This window comes from Choristoneura fumiferana, chromosome 11 (genome assembly GCF_025370935.1).
Source record: "Choristoneura fumiferana chromosome 11, NRCan_CFum_1, whole genome shotgun sequence".
Taxonomy (NCBI): domain Eukaryota; kingdom Metazoa; phylum Arthropoda; class Insecta; order Lepidoptera; family Tortricidae; genus Choristoneura; species Choristoneura fumiferana.
The window spans coordinates 801,795-821,869 of NC_133482.1; the positions used below are offsets into that span (position 1 = coordinate 801,795).

Consider the following 20,075-nt stretch of genomic DNA (forward strand, 5'->3'; position numbering starts at 1 on the left):
AATGAATGAAAAACAACTCGATATTTGTGCTGCCAGCGTATGAAAACAAATACTTTTATTTATTAAGGAATTATAATTTTCATGCGCTGTATGCGTTATTATTGCGCTAAAAAAATACATGCAGATAATATAGGATCAATTTTAAATAAAACACTTATAGGAATTTCATTTAAACGAATTTTTTGAGTTTTCCAATTTGAACAAATCCTCTTAAATTATTCAATTAGACTATCAAATTTTTTACCATTTTAGGATTAATTTAGCAATGGCAACATTACTGAAAGCATAGACAACAAAATAAATAATAAAAACCTAAAAGCACAGAGTATGAAAGTGGACAGCGCAGAGCGCAGACAAAAACTAGAATACAATGCCTTGGTGTCGTGTAATATCTTCTTAATACTTTAATCATTTTACGCAACGTACAGCGGAAACCTACTTGTGAGCTGTCAATATTGAAGCTGTCAAAACAAAATTAATTTTGTTGGATTCTAGGTGAAATAAGAGGCGTTAACCAAGAAAATATCTGTATAAAACCTTAATTATACAAAATGGTAAGCTTATTTTCTCTCAAACAATTCGTTTTAAGTACATTAGTGAAGATATTTATTTCATAATGCTTCGTTTTCCGTAGATCCGTTTTATTTTAATTCAAAACCGTGCGGGTAAGACGCGTCTGGCAAAATGGTACATGAATTTTGATGATGACGAGAAGCAGAAGCTGATAGAGGAGGTGCACGCTGTAGTCACGGTGCGGGACGCCAAACACACCAACTTTGTAGAGGTAAGAGTCACGTAATCCTTTCCCAAATGATTTGGTACTTGAACACGTCATTGACGCGATCTTTTGATTATTTCGACAAATAAAGTATAAACTTTAATTGTATGCAGTTTTTGAGATTTCTATAATTTTGGCCGACAATTGTCAAAGATTTCACTTACTTTTTTTACAGTTCCGAAATTTCAAGATAGTATACAGGAGATACGCGGGACTGTACTTTTGCATCTGCGTGGACGTCAATGACAACAATCTGTGCTACTTGGAGGCCATCCACAACTTTGTGGAAGTACTGAATGAGTATTTCCACAATGTCTGTGAACTGGATCTTGTGTTTAACTTCTACAAGGTAAATAATGGAGTAGCGAGTGTATTATAGCTGTAGAGTAGAAGGATCTTGATTTTGCATCTATACTTAATCTAATGCTATAATTATCTATAAAATTGGTATAATTTGAGTCAAACAAGGTTTTATTATAATTGGAGCAAAAAATTAAAACACTGGTTCTGCTACTCAAATGGAACTACTTTAGTTCTGCAACTAAGTAATTTTATCATTGTTTATTTCAAACAAATTAAATGTATATCAAAAGAACAAAAAACCCTTATAGAATCACTTGTGTAGTATGTCTATCTGGCTGTACAAGGCATATTGATCCAAAAGAATATGTTTTAAAAGATATGTAGATAAAGCGGGGCGAAGCTGTAATGGTGGAAAACACCATTTAACCCTTTCAGCGCCATGCAGCAAAAATACAACAGCTGAAAATCGTGCCATAGGCGCCATGTCGGCATTACGTGGCGCCTATGGAGCGATTTTCAGAAAAAAGTTTGTCGTCTATTTTTTTTTCTTTTTGATAAAAGGTTAACTTGCACAAAACAGTTTTTTACACTTTAAATACCCATTAAGAAATATATTTGACCGCCTCATTTGAAAGAGTGCTTACCATCGGTTCCATAGAACTGTGACGTCATTGAACAAAATAATATATTAATTTCCAAATTATTCCATAGAATATTTAGGCTTTCAGATTATCATTTGTTCTATAGAACTGATACGCTGTGGAACAAAATGATATGGCAGTATTGCACATTGTTCTATAGTATAGACTAACTGATTGGTTTCATACAACTGACATTTAATAACTAAAAAGCGAGTAGTCTATTTACGCTTATCTAAGCTAGGAAAAACTCTTTACTTTATTGCTATTCACTGGCCTCTTGAACCACCACTTTTGTTTCATAATGGAACAGTATGGGAACAAAGTAGTCTCACTTTGTTCTAGTGCATCACTGGCAAGTAAGCTGGGGTGAAAAGCTAGTATGTTATATAGAACAATTTGGGTAAATAAATCCTATTTTGTACCATGACGTCACAGATTTATGGATCAAATGGGAAGCACTCATTTGAAATCTCTAATCCTTTTGTAGATTTGAATAATTTGAGTACCATTCTCCTTTCCAGGTATACACAGTGGTAGATGAGATGTTCCTAGCTGGAGAGATCCGGGAGACATCCCAAACTAAAGTCCTTAAGCAACTGCTTATGCTCAACTCACTTGAGTAAATCATTCGGTCAAGCTGCCAACAATATGTCAAGTTTCTTTAGGAATTCAAAGAAATGTAAACAAAACAACTGGGACTCCAATAAGGCCAATCAATTCAGCACCTTAATGTACAGGTGTTCAAAAAGATGGGGATGTTAACCAGTACTTTCCTATACTATACCAAAAGACAGACTGGAAGAGTAATGCTGTAACACGAAAAGTACATATACAAACTCTATGGTTAACTAGCTTTATTTTGCAGCATTGCACCCTTGTGAGAATAAAAAATTTGGTAGCTTTCTATTCTGTGTGAATTTTGAAAAATCCCTTAGACATCTGTGATGTGTCTGTGAAGTTCTGAACATCTAACTAGTGGTTTAGGCTGTCATTGTCAGTCTGTCAGTCATTCAATAGTTTTAGTCTTGTGTATAGAATAGATAAATTTTATTGTCTGTCACACAAAGAACATTTTAACTATGGTGTCACCGAAACTGGCAGTATTACCGAACAACAAGATTAAAGTCTTTTTGCCGTGTCTTATCTAACCACGACATTGGCGGTATCATCGCATGGATCGATGGGGCCATGATGATGATGATGATGTGATCCTGTTATCCCTCACTAGGCTCGTAGAAGAGTTTTCCATTTGGCTCGATCTTGCGCGGCTTCTTCCAGCTTCGATGGGACCATATTATCCCAAAAATTTAATTGAACTATGGTGTTAAAAATTATATTGTAACGGATAACTCACGTCTTAAATCGAGTTTAGCTCGTCATTTTTCGGGATAATTCGTAGCCCTTTTTCCTAGAAATTAGGTTGAAACATGTTGAGCTAAACTCGATTTAAGACGTGAGTTATCCGTTACAATATCATTTAATATGAGTGAGTCTCACGGTATAGTTAAAGTGAGAAAAGTTTTTCCATGACAGTCTTTATGACATTGGCATAAGATTGATTTTCACTTGGCCGGTATAAAAACTTTTTTCACTACATCTATAGTTTCGTTCTCAACCTATACCTAGCTGGCATAAATGGATTGAACAAAAGTAATGTCACTTAGACATTTTTGTAGGAAAATGATGCATGTTGTTTCCATATGTATGTAAAGTGTATTCAAATAGGTAACACACAGATACTTTTAATCACTCGATCCATTCATGCCAGCTTTTGTGAATCGAGCTGTACTTCGTTTCGAACCGGCATTATGCTGCAGGGCTACTCCGAAACTCGAAACTCGAAGTTCGTGTCATGCGGTCCCTCTGACACTTATACTATTTAATACGAGAGCGAGAGGGACCACACGACACGAACTTCGAGTTTCGGAGTAGCCCTGCTGGGGTGGGTCCGTTTCGTGATAGTTGCTTGATTACATTGTTATCTCGTATGCCTGTCGTTTATGTAACTGTCATGAATAAATGTTTTTTTTTCTTTCTTCCTTAAGAAGTTAAAATAAGTTTAGCAATCTTGATGACTACAAATGAAAACCTTTTTCAGATAGTAACAGCAAGTAAAAATTAAATAACAATGGAATATAGTAATTATTCTTATGATTTTACGTACAAGAAATGATTAATTTAAAAAAAAAACAATAAAAAGGCGGTTTAAGATTGTTTACCTTGTTCTAATGTAAAGAAGAAAAAGTGGAAATAATATTTGAAAGGCCGCTTTACTTAATCTTGTTTACTTTTTTTTAAATGCCTAAAGACAGGCACCTTAATGAGAAATGAAAAATTGTTTTAAGAATTTAGCAGCATACTTGCTTTATATCAAACATGCAACTTTGTATAAGGCTTTATGTCTATGTTGTATATTATATGCTAGATTCTTAGGACTTGTTTGTAATAGCTGTTGGTATTGTATATAAAACTTGTTCTTGTTGGAGACAGATGTGAACATTGTATATAACACAATAATAATCCAGCTTGCTGATCATGGACCTCAGAACGAGGTGGTGTGGCTTGTAAATGCAATGAAAGCCCAGAGCAGATTCAGTTTGGGAACTTTCATCATTCATTTCATTATAATATCTGCATAAATATCAGGCACAGTTTTGTATGTTCAGCTGCTTTATTTTTGGTTATTTATCATACATTATACAGTTTTTTTTAAGTTTCTCTAATTGTTTTCAACAATTACATGCTTTGTATTGCAGTATCAACAGATCAAATAGATTATAATATTATATTCTTATTATAATTAAGATCTGTAATATTAGCTGTATGAAAGGTTCATATTATTTTATATTATAGTTGAAGCAGTTGAGTAATAATCGTTTATTTATTATGAATACTCATTCCAGTTTATTAGGCAATGCAATTCATATTATTTTACAGGCTGCAGAAAGGGGTTATGCTGGTGGAATCACGGAACTTACAGTAATATGAATAGTAATGTGATTCGAGCTGAAAGCTCAAGCCAGTATCTGGCTCAAAAGCGATGTATCCATTGTCACGGCTCCGCTGTCATGAACAAAATGCCATTCGGGTTGATTGCTTAAAACTGTGATACGACATACCTACACACAAAAATAGACAACCTCTGCCTTCTCCTTTCTACTGTGGATCAAAAATGAATTATTGCAATTACATTTCATTATTGAATAGGTACCGTATAGTTCGGTACTAAACCAAGGATCCCCTTCATCCTTGTAATTCTTATTTGTAAATTTCTAATTTGATTTTTTATTTTGCTGTCTTAAATAGTTAAAAGAATTGTAATTTGTATAATTTTTGTTAAAAATGAGTAAATGACTTTCTGCCAAGTTTCTTGCGGCGATAGTATAAAAAGTACAGCCCTGACAGTATAAAAAATTGCATATAAAAGAGCTCTTTGCGACCTTTTTATACTGAATAAAGGTATTGGATTCAAATATGTAGTAAAAGCTATGACGTGTGCATACGGCAAGAGGGAAGCGGCGACATTGGTTCAGTCAGATAATCTTTATATTCATCTTATTTTAAGTTCTGTGTGGAAACTCAAGTATATTAGTAAAGAAATCGCGCGGATTGCAGTCGTTTATTATAGAAATATGTAAGAATGGTATCGTCGGGTGCAAAAATACAAAAGCAAAAGTCACTAAGTACCAAATACCTACTTATAACAAAGCTCGTATCTCAGTATGAAATTACTAACTGTGTAGATACGACTTTTTGAAGAGCAGTGACAGAAATTTTAGTGAGTTTTGCTTGGCGTTCGCCGATAAGCAATATATTATGAACATGTCAAGTTAGTCGCACTCTGTATTTGTATATAAAGGCCTGTTTCAGATAAGTGTTGTTCATGTATGTTTCCGTAGAGAAATATCTTGATATGGAGGGTATAAATAAATCACTATTATGACAAAAATATTTTTATTTTTCTAAATTTAAAATTATTTACAGCTAATCTTCTTCTAGTCTGTTAAAAACACTATACATATGAGTTCCATAATTCGAAAAGTCATCTTCATTCATTTTATATTGAAACAAATCAGCATCACACTTGCAATTTTAAAATAATAATCTTTTATAATCTTGGTCAAAAGAAAACCTTTTCTTATCAAAATAAAAAAAATACAACCGAATTGATAACCTCGCTTCTATTTTGAAGTCGGTTAAAAACATATACAAAGAAATTGAAACGTATGCTATGATTGCATTTTTTATACATAAAGATACAATTTGTAATGAGTATCTAGCATAAGCTGTCATCTCATCATAATAATATATTACGCGATGAAGCTATAATAGAGTAATTAATATCCTAATTTGGTTCTACGGCGCAAACCGCGCATTGGTATTGCTTTTTTTAAACTTATGTTTAAATACTGTCACAGGCAGGACGATCGTTCTAAGATGACAGTAGTAAATTGACAAGATTTCATATTTCTAAGACTATAATTTGATTCGTTCTCTGTATTCTGTTTGGAAAGAGAAAATCGCTGATATTTTAAAATTTCGCTACAACTATTAATTAATTTATTACAATTTTTTAAGATGTGCTTATTCTTAAAGGGCATAACTCCAAAACTACGACACAATAGATCCATTACTTTTGTCTAGTCTCTTAAAAAAAAGATCACGTAAATCTGACGTAGACGTTGCATAGAGACAATATCAAAATTATGACAGCTCCTTTTTCTGGTGATAAAGGCAAAGGAAACATATCTATTCTGTGGTAGTGTTGGCAAATTCAGACATATTTTTCAATTTTTGTATTTTTTTTAATATGGAGAAATCAATTATAATAAATATTTTCCCATGTTCAGGAGGCAAAACTCTTTCGATTCCTGTAGTAATTAACAGATGTTAAAAAAATGAAATCTTGTCAATTGTATTCAATCCATACAGTATAGTTTGTCTAATCTAAATGGCCTTACTGTAAAGTTAACAATGTAGACATTATATACGTAATATCTAAAAGTCTAGTATACTGAGCTTTGAGTTGCTTACAACTAGCATTGACACTTAGAAAGCCTCTTTTGACTGATGCCATACAAATATGTAGATAATATTTGCCAATGCATTAAGTCCCATAAAAAAGTAGATAAAGTGATGAGAGTCTAACCGAACATTTCCATACAAAATTGTTGCTGAATTTTACGTCAAAAATGTGGCGGTTACGTAGAATGAGGCGCCCCACATTTAATCCCGCTAATATTATAAATGCGAAAGTTTGTAAGCCTGTTTGTTTGTTACTTCATGACGTCTAAACCGCTGAACAGATTTAGATGAAATTCGGAAAGTTTGAGTCCCGGGGAATGACATAGGATAGTTTCATCATCATCCCAGCCTATATACGTCCTACTGCTGGGCACAGGCCTCCTCTCAGAACAAGAGGGCTTGGGCCATAGTTCCCACGCGGGCCCAGTGCGGATTGGGAACTTCACACGCACCATTGAATTGCTTCGCAGGTTTGTGCAGGTTTCCTCACGATGTTTTCCTTCACCGCAAAGCTCGTGGTAAATTTCAAATGTAATTCCGCACATGAATTTCGAAAAACTCAGAGGTGCGAGCCGGGGTTTGAACCCACGACCCTCTGCTTGACTTATTGTTTTTATCTCTTTTTTGCCCCGGCTCGCGCCTCTGAGTTTTTCGAAATTCATGTGCGGAATTACATTCGAAATTGAGAGAGTTGTTTTGAAGTGGAAAGAGGGCGTGTTTCTTCTAAATGCTAAGTTTAGCAAGTCTGGTCAATTCGCCACTGTCCAATCTACCGTATAACTCGTTGCGTTTCTTCTCGAGAGGCTTTTCCAAACCAATGGTAGAAAGATAGCCCTCTCATTCTGAGAGGAGGCCTGTGGCCAGTAGTGGGACGTATATAGGGATAAAGGCCGTGGTAACATATTCTCGAATGGTTCGATTTGATACATATTTTTGAACTTGACTGTACCTCATAATATCAGCAGGACAAAAATTTTACTCATGGTGAAAAATGTTACTATGGGTAGGGGTTTGGCGAGATAGCAGCATAGCATAGCATTTTAGCATACGTCAAAAGAGGCTCCCTAAAACGCATCAACGTTACTGCGATATCGTTGACACAATGACTCTTACGGCTAGCGGGTAAGGGTGTGCCCGGGTAAGGGTTCAGCCCCACTCCCAGCGATGCATGAGCGGCGCGAATGTCCACACGTCGGGGTGCCCGATGTGGGATATGCTGCGACCCAGATCGAAGTCTGACCAACTGCAAAGAAACAAGGGGTTCTACGTAAGTATTATAGTCATGAGCAGCCTCGTGAGTCGTGACCAGCCTCGCGTAACAAGACCGACTTAGCGAGTCATGACCAGCCTTGCGAATCATGACCAGTCTAGCGAGTCAAGACCAGCCTCGCGAGTTAAGACCAGCCTCGCCAGTCATGACTAGTCTAGGGAATCAAGACCAGCCTCGCGACTCATGACCAGTCTAGCGAGTCGTGAACCAGTCTCGCGAGTCATGACCAGTCTCGCGAGTCAACACCGCCTCGCGACTCATGACCAGTCTAGCGAGTCGTGACCAGTCTCGCGAGTCATGACTAGTCTCGCGAGTCAAGACCAGCCTCGCGAGTTAAGACCAGCCTCGCCAGTCATGACTAGTCTCGCGAATCAAGACCACCCTCGCGACTCATGACCGACCAGTCTAGCGAGTCGTGAACCAGTCTCGCGAGTCATGACCAGTCTCGCGAGTTAACACCAGCCTCGCGACTCATGACCAGTCTAGCGAGTCGTGACCAGTCTCGCGAGTCATGACCAGTCTCGCGAGTTAACACCAGCCTCGCGACTCATGACCAGTCTAGCGAGTCGTGACCAGTCTCGCAAGTCATTACCGGACTCGCGAGTCGTGAGTCAAGACCAACCCGCAAGTCAAGACCAGCCTCTTTAATGCATGTAGCCTAACGAGTCATAATCCAAAGGTAAACTCATAAAACTGGGAAAAACTAAAATGAAGTAATCGACTCACGTAAAGGGCGGCAGGCCGCGCGAGATGTTGTGCGGCGGCGACGACACGGCCACGAACTGGTACTCGTTGCGGAGGTACGCGCTCGTGACCTTCGCGTCCGTCGCGCCGTGGCTGCGGTGGCCGAGCGCGCGGAACGGGTACGTTCCTAAAGGGACAATAAGTTTCTTGAAAAAATTGCATCTTTAATACTGACTGCACTTTTATTGCTAACTGTTATTACGTCTGTCATTGAAACGATCAAATCGTACTTCCTACCTCATACATGTGACAAAATATATCCTAAAATATTTTGATTTTGACTTTAGAATTTACTATGGAAACTTCTGACAGCCCCCAAAAACTGACTGAGACTCCTCCTCGCAAGGCCGTGTTAGAGTCGTGCCCGGCGGAATGGCGCAGCCGGCAGTGTTTTTAGGGTTCCGGAGCCAAAATGGCAAAAACGGAACCCTTATAGTTTCGCCATGTCTGTCTGTCCGTCCGCGGCTTTGCTCAGGGACTATCAATGCTAGAAAGCTGTAATTTTGCACGGATATATAAGTAAACTATGCCGACAAAATGGTACAATTAGTTTAAAAAAAAATTTTTAGGGTACCTCCCGTAGACGTAAAGTGGGGGTATTTTTTTTCTCATTGAACCCTATAGTGTGGGGTATCGTTGGATAGGTCTAAAACCATTAGGGGTTTGCTAAGACAATTTTTCGATTCAGTGATGTGTTTGCGAAATATTCAACTTTAAAGTGCAAATTTTCATTAAAATCAACCCCCCCCCCCTCTAAAATCTAAACCGGTAGGTGGAAAAATTTGAAAAAATTTAGGATGGTAGTAAATATATCAAACTTTCAAGGAAAACTATAGCGGCCAAGTTTGTTTGAGAATTATTAGTAGTTTATGAGTTAATAGCAGCCTAAGGTATAAAATATACCTAAACTTGGAAGATTCTGTATAAAATACGAAATCCTTAGAAAAATATTACTTATTTTTTTCATAATGGCTACGGAACCCTATTTTGGGCGTGTCTGACACGCTCTTGGCCGGTTTTTTTATATTTTTGTAGTTGCGGGTAGTTGTGGCACTAACGTTTGGCCGGGTTGGCGTCGTGCCTGGTGTATTGAGGCGGGCGGCAGTGGCCCTGTTAGTATTGCAAGTAGTTGTGTTGCTAACCGGTGGCCGGGTTGAGGTCGTGGCGGGCGGCGATGGCGTTGGCGGCGTTGGGTCGCGGGTGGCAGGCGCGGCACTCGGCCAGCGGGTCGTGCAGATAGTCGTTGTAGCGCATCGTCGCGAACATGTCGCGCAGGTTCTGGATCGTGGACTGACACACACACATGGACCAATATTAGGACATGAGTGATCTGAATTTGTGGTGCAATATCACGGCACATAGAGCAGAAATCTTCATATGGATATGACAATAATCTTTAGGCTAGTTATCCATACATTAATGGTATGTTACATATGTATTTTAGTTCTAGAATATTTGGCAAATAAGAATATTTCGAAGGAACCATGTTTCAAATTTTAGTGACAAGAAAAACTCCATTAAAAATACTCAGTTCGGAAATCGAACTTGAAATTACACGATAAATGACGCCCTGGTGATGATATCACACACTTTCTTTCAGCTCTGCTGAGTCCTTTACCTCTTCACAAATTATGTTTTATCTGTTTCTTTCATTGTATTTTGTTATGATATATTTTTGGCTTTGTGAATAAATATTCTTTTATTTTTTATTTCTAGTTTATTTGGCACTTTAAATTAGTATTTTTATTAAACTAATATAATTAGACACTATGATAATTAGTTTAAATCTACATCTACAGTTATACAATCATAAGTTTATTTCTATTTCTATCTGGGGGCACGGCAGTGCCCCCGCCAAGTCGAGCAAAACAAAAACAAAGGCACGGCCGTACCATACTTTTCTCGAAGCCATTCAGGCTATTTTCAACGTTTCTATTTGTGGCTCCTTTCCTCGTGAGTTGTCTTCCCCGTCGGCGAGCATACCTGTTTGAGCGCGAACATCTTGGCGCGCGGGTTGGTGTGGTACCCGAACCAGTCCCCGAAGGCGCGCACGCGCTCGTTGCCGCCGCTCAGGTTGAAGATGCGCGGGAAGTACGCGATGTTGTACGAAGGGAAGTACGACGTGCGCAGGAGCTCCAGTGTTCTATAGGTGCAGACCAAGACTCAAGCCTCAAGTATTTTACGATAGTTCTAAAAAAAAGTTAGCATTGTTATCTACGACTACAAACTTTGACGACCACTCATGACAACGATCATGACCGACGGCGATCGCGATCGTCGCTAATAATATAACAACCGACATCGACCATATGACCGTCGACAACCATGAATGCAATTTTAGAGTTAAGGCAAAGAGATTCATGTAGACCCTTTTAAAAAAAATATAATATTCTAACATTACCATTTCTGTATATATTGGATACATGTTTACTTGTATATAGGAACGCCTATATGTTTGATCAAGCTAAAGGGGCCCCTAGACGGGCCATATTTTCACTGCAATATAACATGTCATAACTTGAACGATCATAACTGTGGATCTCCACGAGACTGATCTACGACCTTTAACAATCACTATCATCGACCCTGACCGTCGACAACCACGTAAATGGGGGTCGATCAAGTATTACGTTAACAGAATTTTAGTTAATTTTAACCCCCACTCACTCACTCACTCTTCTGATCGCTCTGAAGCGATAAGGCCGCCTTTTGCTTAACTCAGAAAGTCTCTGTGTATATACCTGTTTTCTGAACTGCTTGCTATGTGTTGGAGTGCAATAAAGAGTTATTGTATTGAATTGTCAGCAAAAACCTACCCCTCCCCCCTATGCTTACGTAAACATTGGTATATATATTTTTAAATCTATTTAGGTTTCTTTGTTATTCATGTGAATTTGTTGCAAGCAGGGCAGCCATATTTGCTCACAGGTCCTTGGCCTCGACGGTCCCGGGCAGCTGCTCCAAGACCCAGAGCAGGCCGGGGTGCGCGCGCCCCGCCGTCAGCAGCGTCGCCGGCTCGAACTTGTTGTAGTCCACAATGTACCTGCCGACGTTACAATCATGCGATACTCGTGCTACGGAATATGTAAGCTTTTTTAGGGTTCCGTACCCAAAGGGTGCCAACGGGACCCTATTACTGAGACTCCGCTGTCTGTCTGTCTGTTTGTCTGTCTGTCCGTCTGTCACAGGGCTCTATCTCTGAAGCCGTAAAAGTTAGACACTTGAAATTTTCACACATAATTGATGGTATACCCTACCAGGGTGCATATTTCTGTTACTGTATTTATAAGTCTTATGTTTTTTGCCGCTAATACTGAATACTGAATAGATTATGTATTACTGTGGCCGCTATAACAAAATACTAAATATAAAATAAAGTTACAATTTAAAGGGGGTCGTCAAACAAGAAACGTGTTTTTTTCAGCGTTTTTTGGTTGCTAGGCGTTATTAGCCGTTGCTAAGGCGACCGAGTTCCTAGCAACGGGTAGCTATGTCGTTTGAATATTTACCTTTTACCTTAGTATCTATAGTACAAGCTTTGCTTAGTTTGGGATTAGGTAATTGGTGTCAAGTGTCCCATGATATTTATTTATTTATTATTTATGACACTTCCACTTGTTTTTTCTATTTCGGCGGAAAAAGACAGCTAGAATATGACTGACCACTGGTTGTTGTAGGTGCCGCTGTTATGTCGACGAAAGACGGACACCCACTCCTCGCCGTTACGCGCCAGGCGGTTCGCCAACATTGCACGCGCATACTCCAGGATCTACAAACACATAAATAACAATCCAGTCTAAAGCTGCTTAGGCCTGCAAGCAAAATCACGCCAGTTGTATTACATTGTGTCTTAAGGGCGGTAAATAAGGAATTACGAACGAGAGCCTATTAGAAGCCCGAAGTCGAAGCCGAAGTGTTCGTAATTCTAGTACCGCCCGTGCGACATACAATGTTTTTCATCACATTCGCGGAGCATTTGCGAGTAAAAATTTTATTTCTAAAAGAAAACTGAGCCGTGTGGGCCAGCGCGCGCAGCAGTACCAGTACGGGTATTGACTCATTTACCGACCTTGGGCTTCATGACAAGCACATTAAGGTCGAGGGTTTTATTTGGGGGTTGTTACGACACTGTTTACGAGCAAGTGTGATGTGTGCTGCGCGCGTCGCGTTTCGCGTGCGGCGGATTTTACTTGCACCAACTGGCGTAGGCCCTTGAAAGAGTCCGATGGATGCGAGCGGCGCTGACTAGACATTGTGGCGTTCTTTGGAGGAGATCCACGTACAGTTGCCATCAAGTTGCAAGGTGATCAAAAATATCGAAATATGAACTCTAATTCCCTTAAGGGGCTACCCGAGGTTTTCATTGATTTTTGACACGTTTTGAATCGTATCTCCTACTTTTGCACTACAGATAGAATTATAAGTCAAACGGCTACCGGTTCTCCAATCTTTAATCTAAAACATTGTCTGAAAAAACACTTATTTCGTATCTCTATTGACGTGAAAGATCTAACATATACGAAATCTACATATTTGGGTTCGTCTTTGACGTCTCTAAAAACTGGTCGAGGGTTTTCATTTCAAACTAATTAACACAAATGTTATGGCCAGAAAACCAGTTTTTTGGCCTACAATTGTTCAACTTTGATGCCAAATATCTCGAAAACAATGAACTTTGAAGTAAATGTGGGATACTATGCTTAAAGCCGTTGTTGTTAATATAATAAATAAGCTTCAAAAAACATTAGAAAACTAAGGAATTCAGATCGAAGGTCATTGGGGCATGGCATCCCCTTAATAATAGAGTGGATGTGCCGATATTTTTGACCACCTTAGCCGCTCCGAAATATCTGATGGCGACTGTACAACTGAAGGTGATTCGGCTGCTGATGATATTGATAAGGTGTTATACCTGTCCTCTGGGGTGCACCAGCTTGAACAGCGTCCTGTTGGTGTTGCCGATGGTAGTTTCCGCAGTCACCAGTCCCGAAGAGATTATATAAAGGTCGTCTGTAGACTGTAACAACAGAACGCTTGGGGTCTACTTGGACTGGTCGCATCTTCGTGCTTCATCCTCTTGGGCGAACTTTTTTTTTTGGTAAATGAAATAGATTTAGCATGTCACGCAATCAATTACAAGTCGATATTACCTGCACAAAGGCGGGGTAAGAGGAGAACGCCATCTTGTAGCCGGGGATGCGCACGCGGCTGGTCGCCGACAGGCGGTAGTTCAGCACGTATTTCTTCTGTATTCGCAGCATCGACTGGTAGCTGACGGGCAAGAGCATGGTAATAAACCCCATTTAGACAATGCAACTTGCATCCAAGCTTACATGGCGGTATTTGTTAGATCAACTGAATTCATTGTCCCTCAATTGTATCATATTGCAACGTCTAAATGAGGCTTAAATGTTTCAAACGGTTACATGCCTAACAGAATTCTTAGCCTTATCTTTGGTTGTATTTATATTTGTATGCACATGTTCGATTTATCTAATATAGGCGGACTAGGGTTAATTACTAGGACAGAAGTACCGGTTTTGAGCCAGTTTTGCTTTTGGTCAGTTGAATGTTATTATAAATCATATATATTTTTTTAATATTAAAATAGTTTTATTAATTTAAGTTTTCTACTGAAACGATCAAAGTTTGTAATGATTTATTACTATACATTTATTTCAAACGTATATTTAAACAATAAATGGCACAATGCAAACTTCATGCTCGATATTTTTTGGTACGGTAGGTTAAATATGAAAATAATCGGAACTCAGGGTTATCGATTTAATTTTTCAAACCCTATAGACTTTGCAAAAAGTAAACTTCGTTAGAGTTCGTTTATTCCTATGTAGGGAGATCATCTTTGGAACTATGCTGAAGTGATTAAATAAATCTGTACCAGATTGAAAAGTACACTATCCCCTCCCCCAAATGGTTCTACTACCGATTTGTGGTAAGGCCATGCTAGATTGATTGTTCGTTTGCAAAAACCCCCATATTAACCTCATTGAAAACGTTAGAGCCGTGCCCGAGACCCGATATGGCGGTCCTATCTCATCCCATGTAGACGCCAGCAGGGCTGAATATCCTTAGAATTATAGGTTTTATTCTGTGTCTCAGTCATGTTCTGTGTATTTTCTTTTACGACAGGAGGTGAAAGTGTGTGTTGTGTTACCTAGTAAGTAAGCATGCACCACCAAGTGCCCAGTACCAGTATGCCATGCCACTAGCCACGTAAGTCGGGGATTTCAGCCACACTGAGCTATTCCAGGTGGCCTGCACAGTATACAGGTTGCTAGGGTCGGGCAGCATCTTGACCAGGCCGCAGTACTTACGCTCGCTCGGCAGCACTAACCTGTTCCAATGAGGGCTATCGTTTTTTGTCTCACTAGATGGCGCACTGTTGCGTGAGGTTTTTAAGTGTGGCTTTCAAAGTCTGTTATTACGGGCGTGAAAACAAAGTTTAGATTAAAATCATATTTAATACACCTTAAAACCGTACCATAAAAATATCGAGCAACCAGTGTTGCGTAGTCTCGTTTTGTTCGGAAAAAAGGGAAGATAAGAATCCGAAAGACAAAACTGTCTCAAAACACAAACATTCATTGTCCCGTAACGCATAATTGCCATAATTAATTTCAGGTAATGCAAAATATTCACAAAATTATTCTAATTATAAATAAGCCCGCGTAGCTCACCCAAAAACTATGAGTTTTGACATTTCGGAGACCTCACGCTACACTAGCGCCTCTAGCGGCGAATTCATACGCGATAGCCCTCATTTGACTAGCCTGCAGCAGTGGTCGGAACCGCGCTAGTAAGTTACTGTCGGCTTGGCAGCGCCAGCACTCACCTGTTCCAGGTGGCCTGCGCAGTATACAGGTTGCTGAGGTCAGGCAGCAGCTTGACCAGGCCGGAGCAGTGGTCGGGGAACATGGCCAGTACTTGACGCTCGCTTGGCAGCGTCAGCGATAGTGCCAACTCGTCCAGATCGCCCAGCATGTTGATCCAGCTGAAGACATAACAGCATGATGAGTACATGGCTCAGTGGTTAATGATCGTGACAATAATGCTTGAGATTGTTTTTTTGGAGTCTTTTTGTATTTTAATAGCGACATCTCTTGTCCGGGTGAGCGGTTAGTTCCGAAGGAATGTTGGCGTCTCTCGATGAGAGCTAAAACATAGATGTCGCTAGTGTCGCTGCTTATGTGACTTAAGAAAAAAGCAGGCTGAAATGTGTGGTGCATGGGAGAAATTTGTGTGTAGACTCCTGACCAGTGGTGTAGGGGTATGGCACGCAGCACGGAATGCTGAGGACCTGGGTTCGATTCCCATGTTTCAGTTTGTATTTTCGTTGAATAATGCTTGAGGTCAAAAACATATGATGATTGATGAATCATCACTCACACGATGTCTCGAACAGTGAGCTGCTCCTGCACGTTTTGCGTGGCTTCGTTGTACCCCATCGCTAGACCCTCGATCTGGATGTAGTACAGCTTCACCTGCCAACGTATTCTAAGTAAGAATTGAAACTTTTCAACGTTTTGTCGGATACCAGAGATGTGCGAGGATGTTAGCGAGCAATGTGTTTATCATGAACCATTAGGAACGCTTCACTTACCTCGCCTCGCTCCGCCCAGCTGTTTCCACCAGAGACGTGCTGTGCGGGGATAGGTAAATGAAGCGTTCCTATTGGTTCATGAAAGACACATTCCTAGCAACACAACCTCGCACATCTCTGGTTGAAATGAAGCCTAACAGTCTTCTAACGCCCGGTTTAGACTTGCAAGAAAAATCATGCAAGTTGCATTAGGTACATAGGGGCCGTAAAGCCAACAAGTTTGTGGTGGTCAATCGAGCGCCGCAATGTATTGCAACTTGCACGATTTTTCTTGTAGGTCTAAACTGGGCTATAGAGGTTGATGGAGGACGGATATAATATAGGAGGCATTTAGGGGGGAGGGGATCAAGCCAAATCTCGTGAAGCTACATGATACAAAGTAAGCTATGAGAAGATTTTTAAAAGCAGGTAGTGACTTAGCTTTTCCGACATCTGACTAATTGAAAACTTATTTTTGGTTGCGTATATCCACCTGAGTACCAACTTTCTGATATAATGCTTAAGACGCGTGTTCTACCGCCTTTATAACGGACTGTGTTCTGAAGAACTCTTTGACATGATGCCTACAACAACTTTCTACAATCGCACCGCTCGCCACAGACAGGAAGTTCATCCCCACATGTTGGAGTCACAACGGTCGCGTACCGTTCGGTTCAAAAGGTGTTTTCTCCATAGGGTTTTCCCAGCGAGTTACAGCATGGATGTCTTCAAAAGGGGTATAAAAAGGTTTATGCAGGGTCGGCAACGCGCGAGTGATACTTCGGGTGTTGCAAGCGTTTCTAGGCGGCGGTAATTGCTTAACATCAGGCGGGCCGCATGCCTGTTTGCCACCGACGTGGTATAAAAAAAATAAAAAAAAGACCCAGCGTGTCAGACTCATAAATTTACAATTTTTATTGAATTATTTTGTACTTTATATTATACATCAGGCAGCTAATATTCTTAAAATTAAGTTGTTCTTTATAAAGTAGGTCTGTACTGTAGGCACCTTAGGGCTCACAATAGAGGAAACGGGTCAAAAGTTAATTTAGGCGCACCTGATACCAATAAGGGTCGTCGTAGTTGCTTTGCACCATTGCAGCGATGTAGTCTTCATTTTTATCAACGAAGGATTCTATGGCTTTACAAATATCCGTCTTGTTAGCACAATATCTGAAAACAAAAAAAAAATTGTAATTGAATGGCCAAAGATTGCTACTTTTCCAGTTGAATACGGAGCACTCGGTGCAATAGTTTTTTATCACACTTGATCTAGTTCTCAAGAAAGTGTGAGTACCAGTTAAGTACCTATTTAAGTCTGCTACCATTTGGAGCTATGAAAACATCTAGGTAACTCTCTCTCTCTCTCGTTACCTAGATGGTTCTCGCAAAAATGGTACGAACCACACGTATGAACCAATGTTTTCCTACTTTCTTTCATGGCGGCGCTCGATTGGCACCTCCAACCTGTTAGCTTGACGCCCCGCAATGTAACAAACATTGCAGGATGTGTCTTACAGGTCTAAACTAGGTTTAAAATGGTCGTCGTACCCTTTGAGCATGTTCTGCCAGTGCATCCAGACGAGGTCCCTGGTGAGGTACCCCTCGAGGAAGCCGGCCGCGAAGGCCTGCCGCGTGTCGCTGCAGTCCTCCACCGTATGGATCTCCAAGAAAGCCCATCTGGTTATTAATTGAACACATACCTACTGTACACACACATAATACTTGTTACCGTATATTGTAAAACTAAAAAAGTAATAAAATATTTCCATTTTCATTTTCATTTCAATAGTATTTTATGCAACTGTATCGTAATAGGGGTCCTTAAAATACGAGTGTGGGTTTATGAAACGAGGCGTAGCCGAGTTTTATAATAGGGTCACATGAGTGTTTTAAGGCCTAATTACGTACAGTTGCATACAATATTTTATCTATATCCATATATTAAATCCTCTATCATGTGTTCAAGAACCATTGAGAATGACCTGCATTAACGAGAACAAGGTAGGTATGTCTGCCCCACGAGCTGCGCCCGCGACGACCTGCTGCTGCACGAGGTCGCGGCGCTCCCCCCCCCCCGTGCTGTAATGATGTATGAAATCTCATTACGATACAGATTTCATAATAGAATCCAATGTCGTAATGCTGGTCATTGCCTATGGTTTTTGAACGCATAACTGAGGATTTACTATATGGGTGTAGATAAATAAGAAAAGCCATGGGCAGCCATATAATAGGAGTGCTACGAGAGTTAAGTGAATGATAAATTGATTGATTATGCATGAAGAACTGATGGTATAAAATATGAAATGAATGGCGAAATCCCGCCGTCATTACATGACATGTTCTTGTCTCCCTCCTCCCTTGTGCCCTCAACTCTGGTGGCAATATATAAGGTAGGAGAAGGAATGACAGTTGACGGTTTAAAACATTCAAGGCTATTTTCACTTATATACAAGTGAATGTGACTCAGCTTTCTTAGGTATTATTCTGATTTAGAAAAAAAAATAGTGAAGTCCTTACTTGGTTAATTAATGATTCTTCAAATCACAAGCCACAGACGTGGTGACATAGTTGGAATATTTATTATATATACCTCCCCATAAGCGCGCCTTCCGTCAAATTAGAAGAGCGGCGAGAGCATATTAACCATGTAGAAAATATACAACTTATAATATAGGGTTCTTCAAAAAACGAGCCTACATCTTTCCCAAAGGGCTGGCAACACATCCGTAACTCAACTTAAATTATGGATGTCCATGGGCGGCGGTAATTGCTTTCCGTCAGGTGACCCGCCTGCTCGGTTCCCCCTATCATATATAATATATATATCAGAAATAGCGCTTGAAGTTGCACTTGACTTGACACACTTGCTAAATAAAGGACTCAAAAGGATCACAAATATTTAAAAAAGGCGCAACTATACTCCGTTTAATTTAAGGTTTGAATTAACGGTCAAATTGTAGCACCCGTTTTATACCTCCATATACATTTATTGGCGGTATTTATTATGTTTTTATTATAGAAGTTAACACAATTTTTAATAGTTTCGTTGTTTCATTTAAAAAACGTGTCCAAATTTTACCTTTAAGTTTCAAATGTTAAAATAAACGGAGTATAAATACAAGAAAACCAACAAGGTAAAAGAAAAACTTACCCTGTCCCATTGATCTCGTTACGGTAGATGCCTCGCGCGACGTGAGGATCAGGGATTTCTGCCAAGTATTCGGACGCAGACACCCTCATCCGGCTCCCCGTCCAGACCACCCACCCATATTTACCCTCCACCAGCCCAAACAGCAACACTAAACATAACTCCAGACACCAAAACATCATCCGACGAAAAACCTTTTAACAAACTCGTTGTAAGCTATCAGCGTAGGGGCCAGCAAAAACCGATATATAATTATAAAAGTTTACATGTAACTAGCATTTATCACTGTTAAATTAGGTCGCATATATGTAAATAATGAAAATGTAATATAAACAACTTTTTGAAATTGACGGCATGCGAGGTGACATTGACAGCTGTTCTGTGTTGCCAGGAAATTAAATGCTTTTTTTATGAAACTGGGAAGCAGAATGAAAAAGAGGCCACATAAAATGCCTACAGTGGACAGCAAAACATTAAAATGCTTATAAAAGAATGCATTATAGAGACATTCAAGATTAAATAGAAGCGACTGTTACTTTTAAAAATTATCACGAAAGAAA

At 39.6% G+C, this 20,075-nt stretch overlaps 2 protein-coding genes across 2 annotated transcripts; one reads left to right on the plus strand and one right to left on the minus strand.

Moving 5' to 3' along the window:
- The first annotated feature begins 410 nt into the window (after positions 1–410).
- AP-2sigma (adaptor protein complex 2, sigma subunit) lies at positions 411–2,625 on the plus strand. Its single transcript, XM_074093995.1, has 4 exons — positions 411–554; positions 635–784; positions 954–1,127; positions 2,244–2,625. The coding sequence occupies exons 1-4, from the start codon at positions 552–554 to the stop codon at positions 2,343–2,345; spliced, it is 429 nt and encodes a 142-aa protein (XP_073950096.1). The 5' UTR covers positions 411–551; the 3' UTR covers positions 2,346–2,625.
- A 1,280-nt stretch (positions 2,626–3,905) lies between these two features.
- Positions 3,906–20,047, minus strand: LOC141432425 (putative phospholipase B-like 2). The gene is made up of 13 exons (XM_074093980.1): positions 19,519–20,047; positions 17,913–18,041; positions 17,420–17,534; positions 16,169–16,263; positions 15,615–15,773; positions 13,912–14,032; positions 13,674–13,778; positions 12,424–12,530; positions 11,688–11,804; positions 10,745–10,904; positions 9,904–10,051; positions 8,744–8,888; positions 3,906–7,990 (listed from the first exon to the last, which is right to left on the minus strand). Exons 1-13 carry the CDS (start codon positions 19,695–19,697, stop codon positions 7,894–7,896), a joined length of 1,677 nt encoding a protein of 558 aa, XP_073950081.1. The 5' UTR covers positions 19,698–20,047; the 3' UTR covers positions 3,906–7,893.
- Positions 20,048–20,075: the final 28 nt, after the last annotated feature.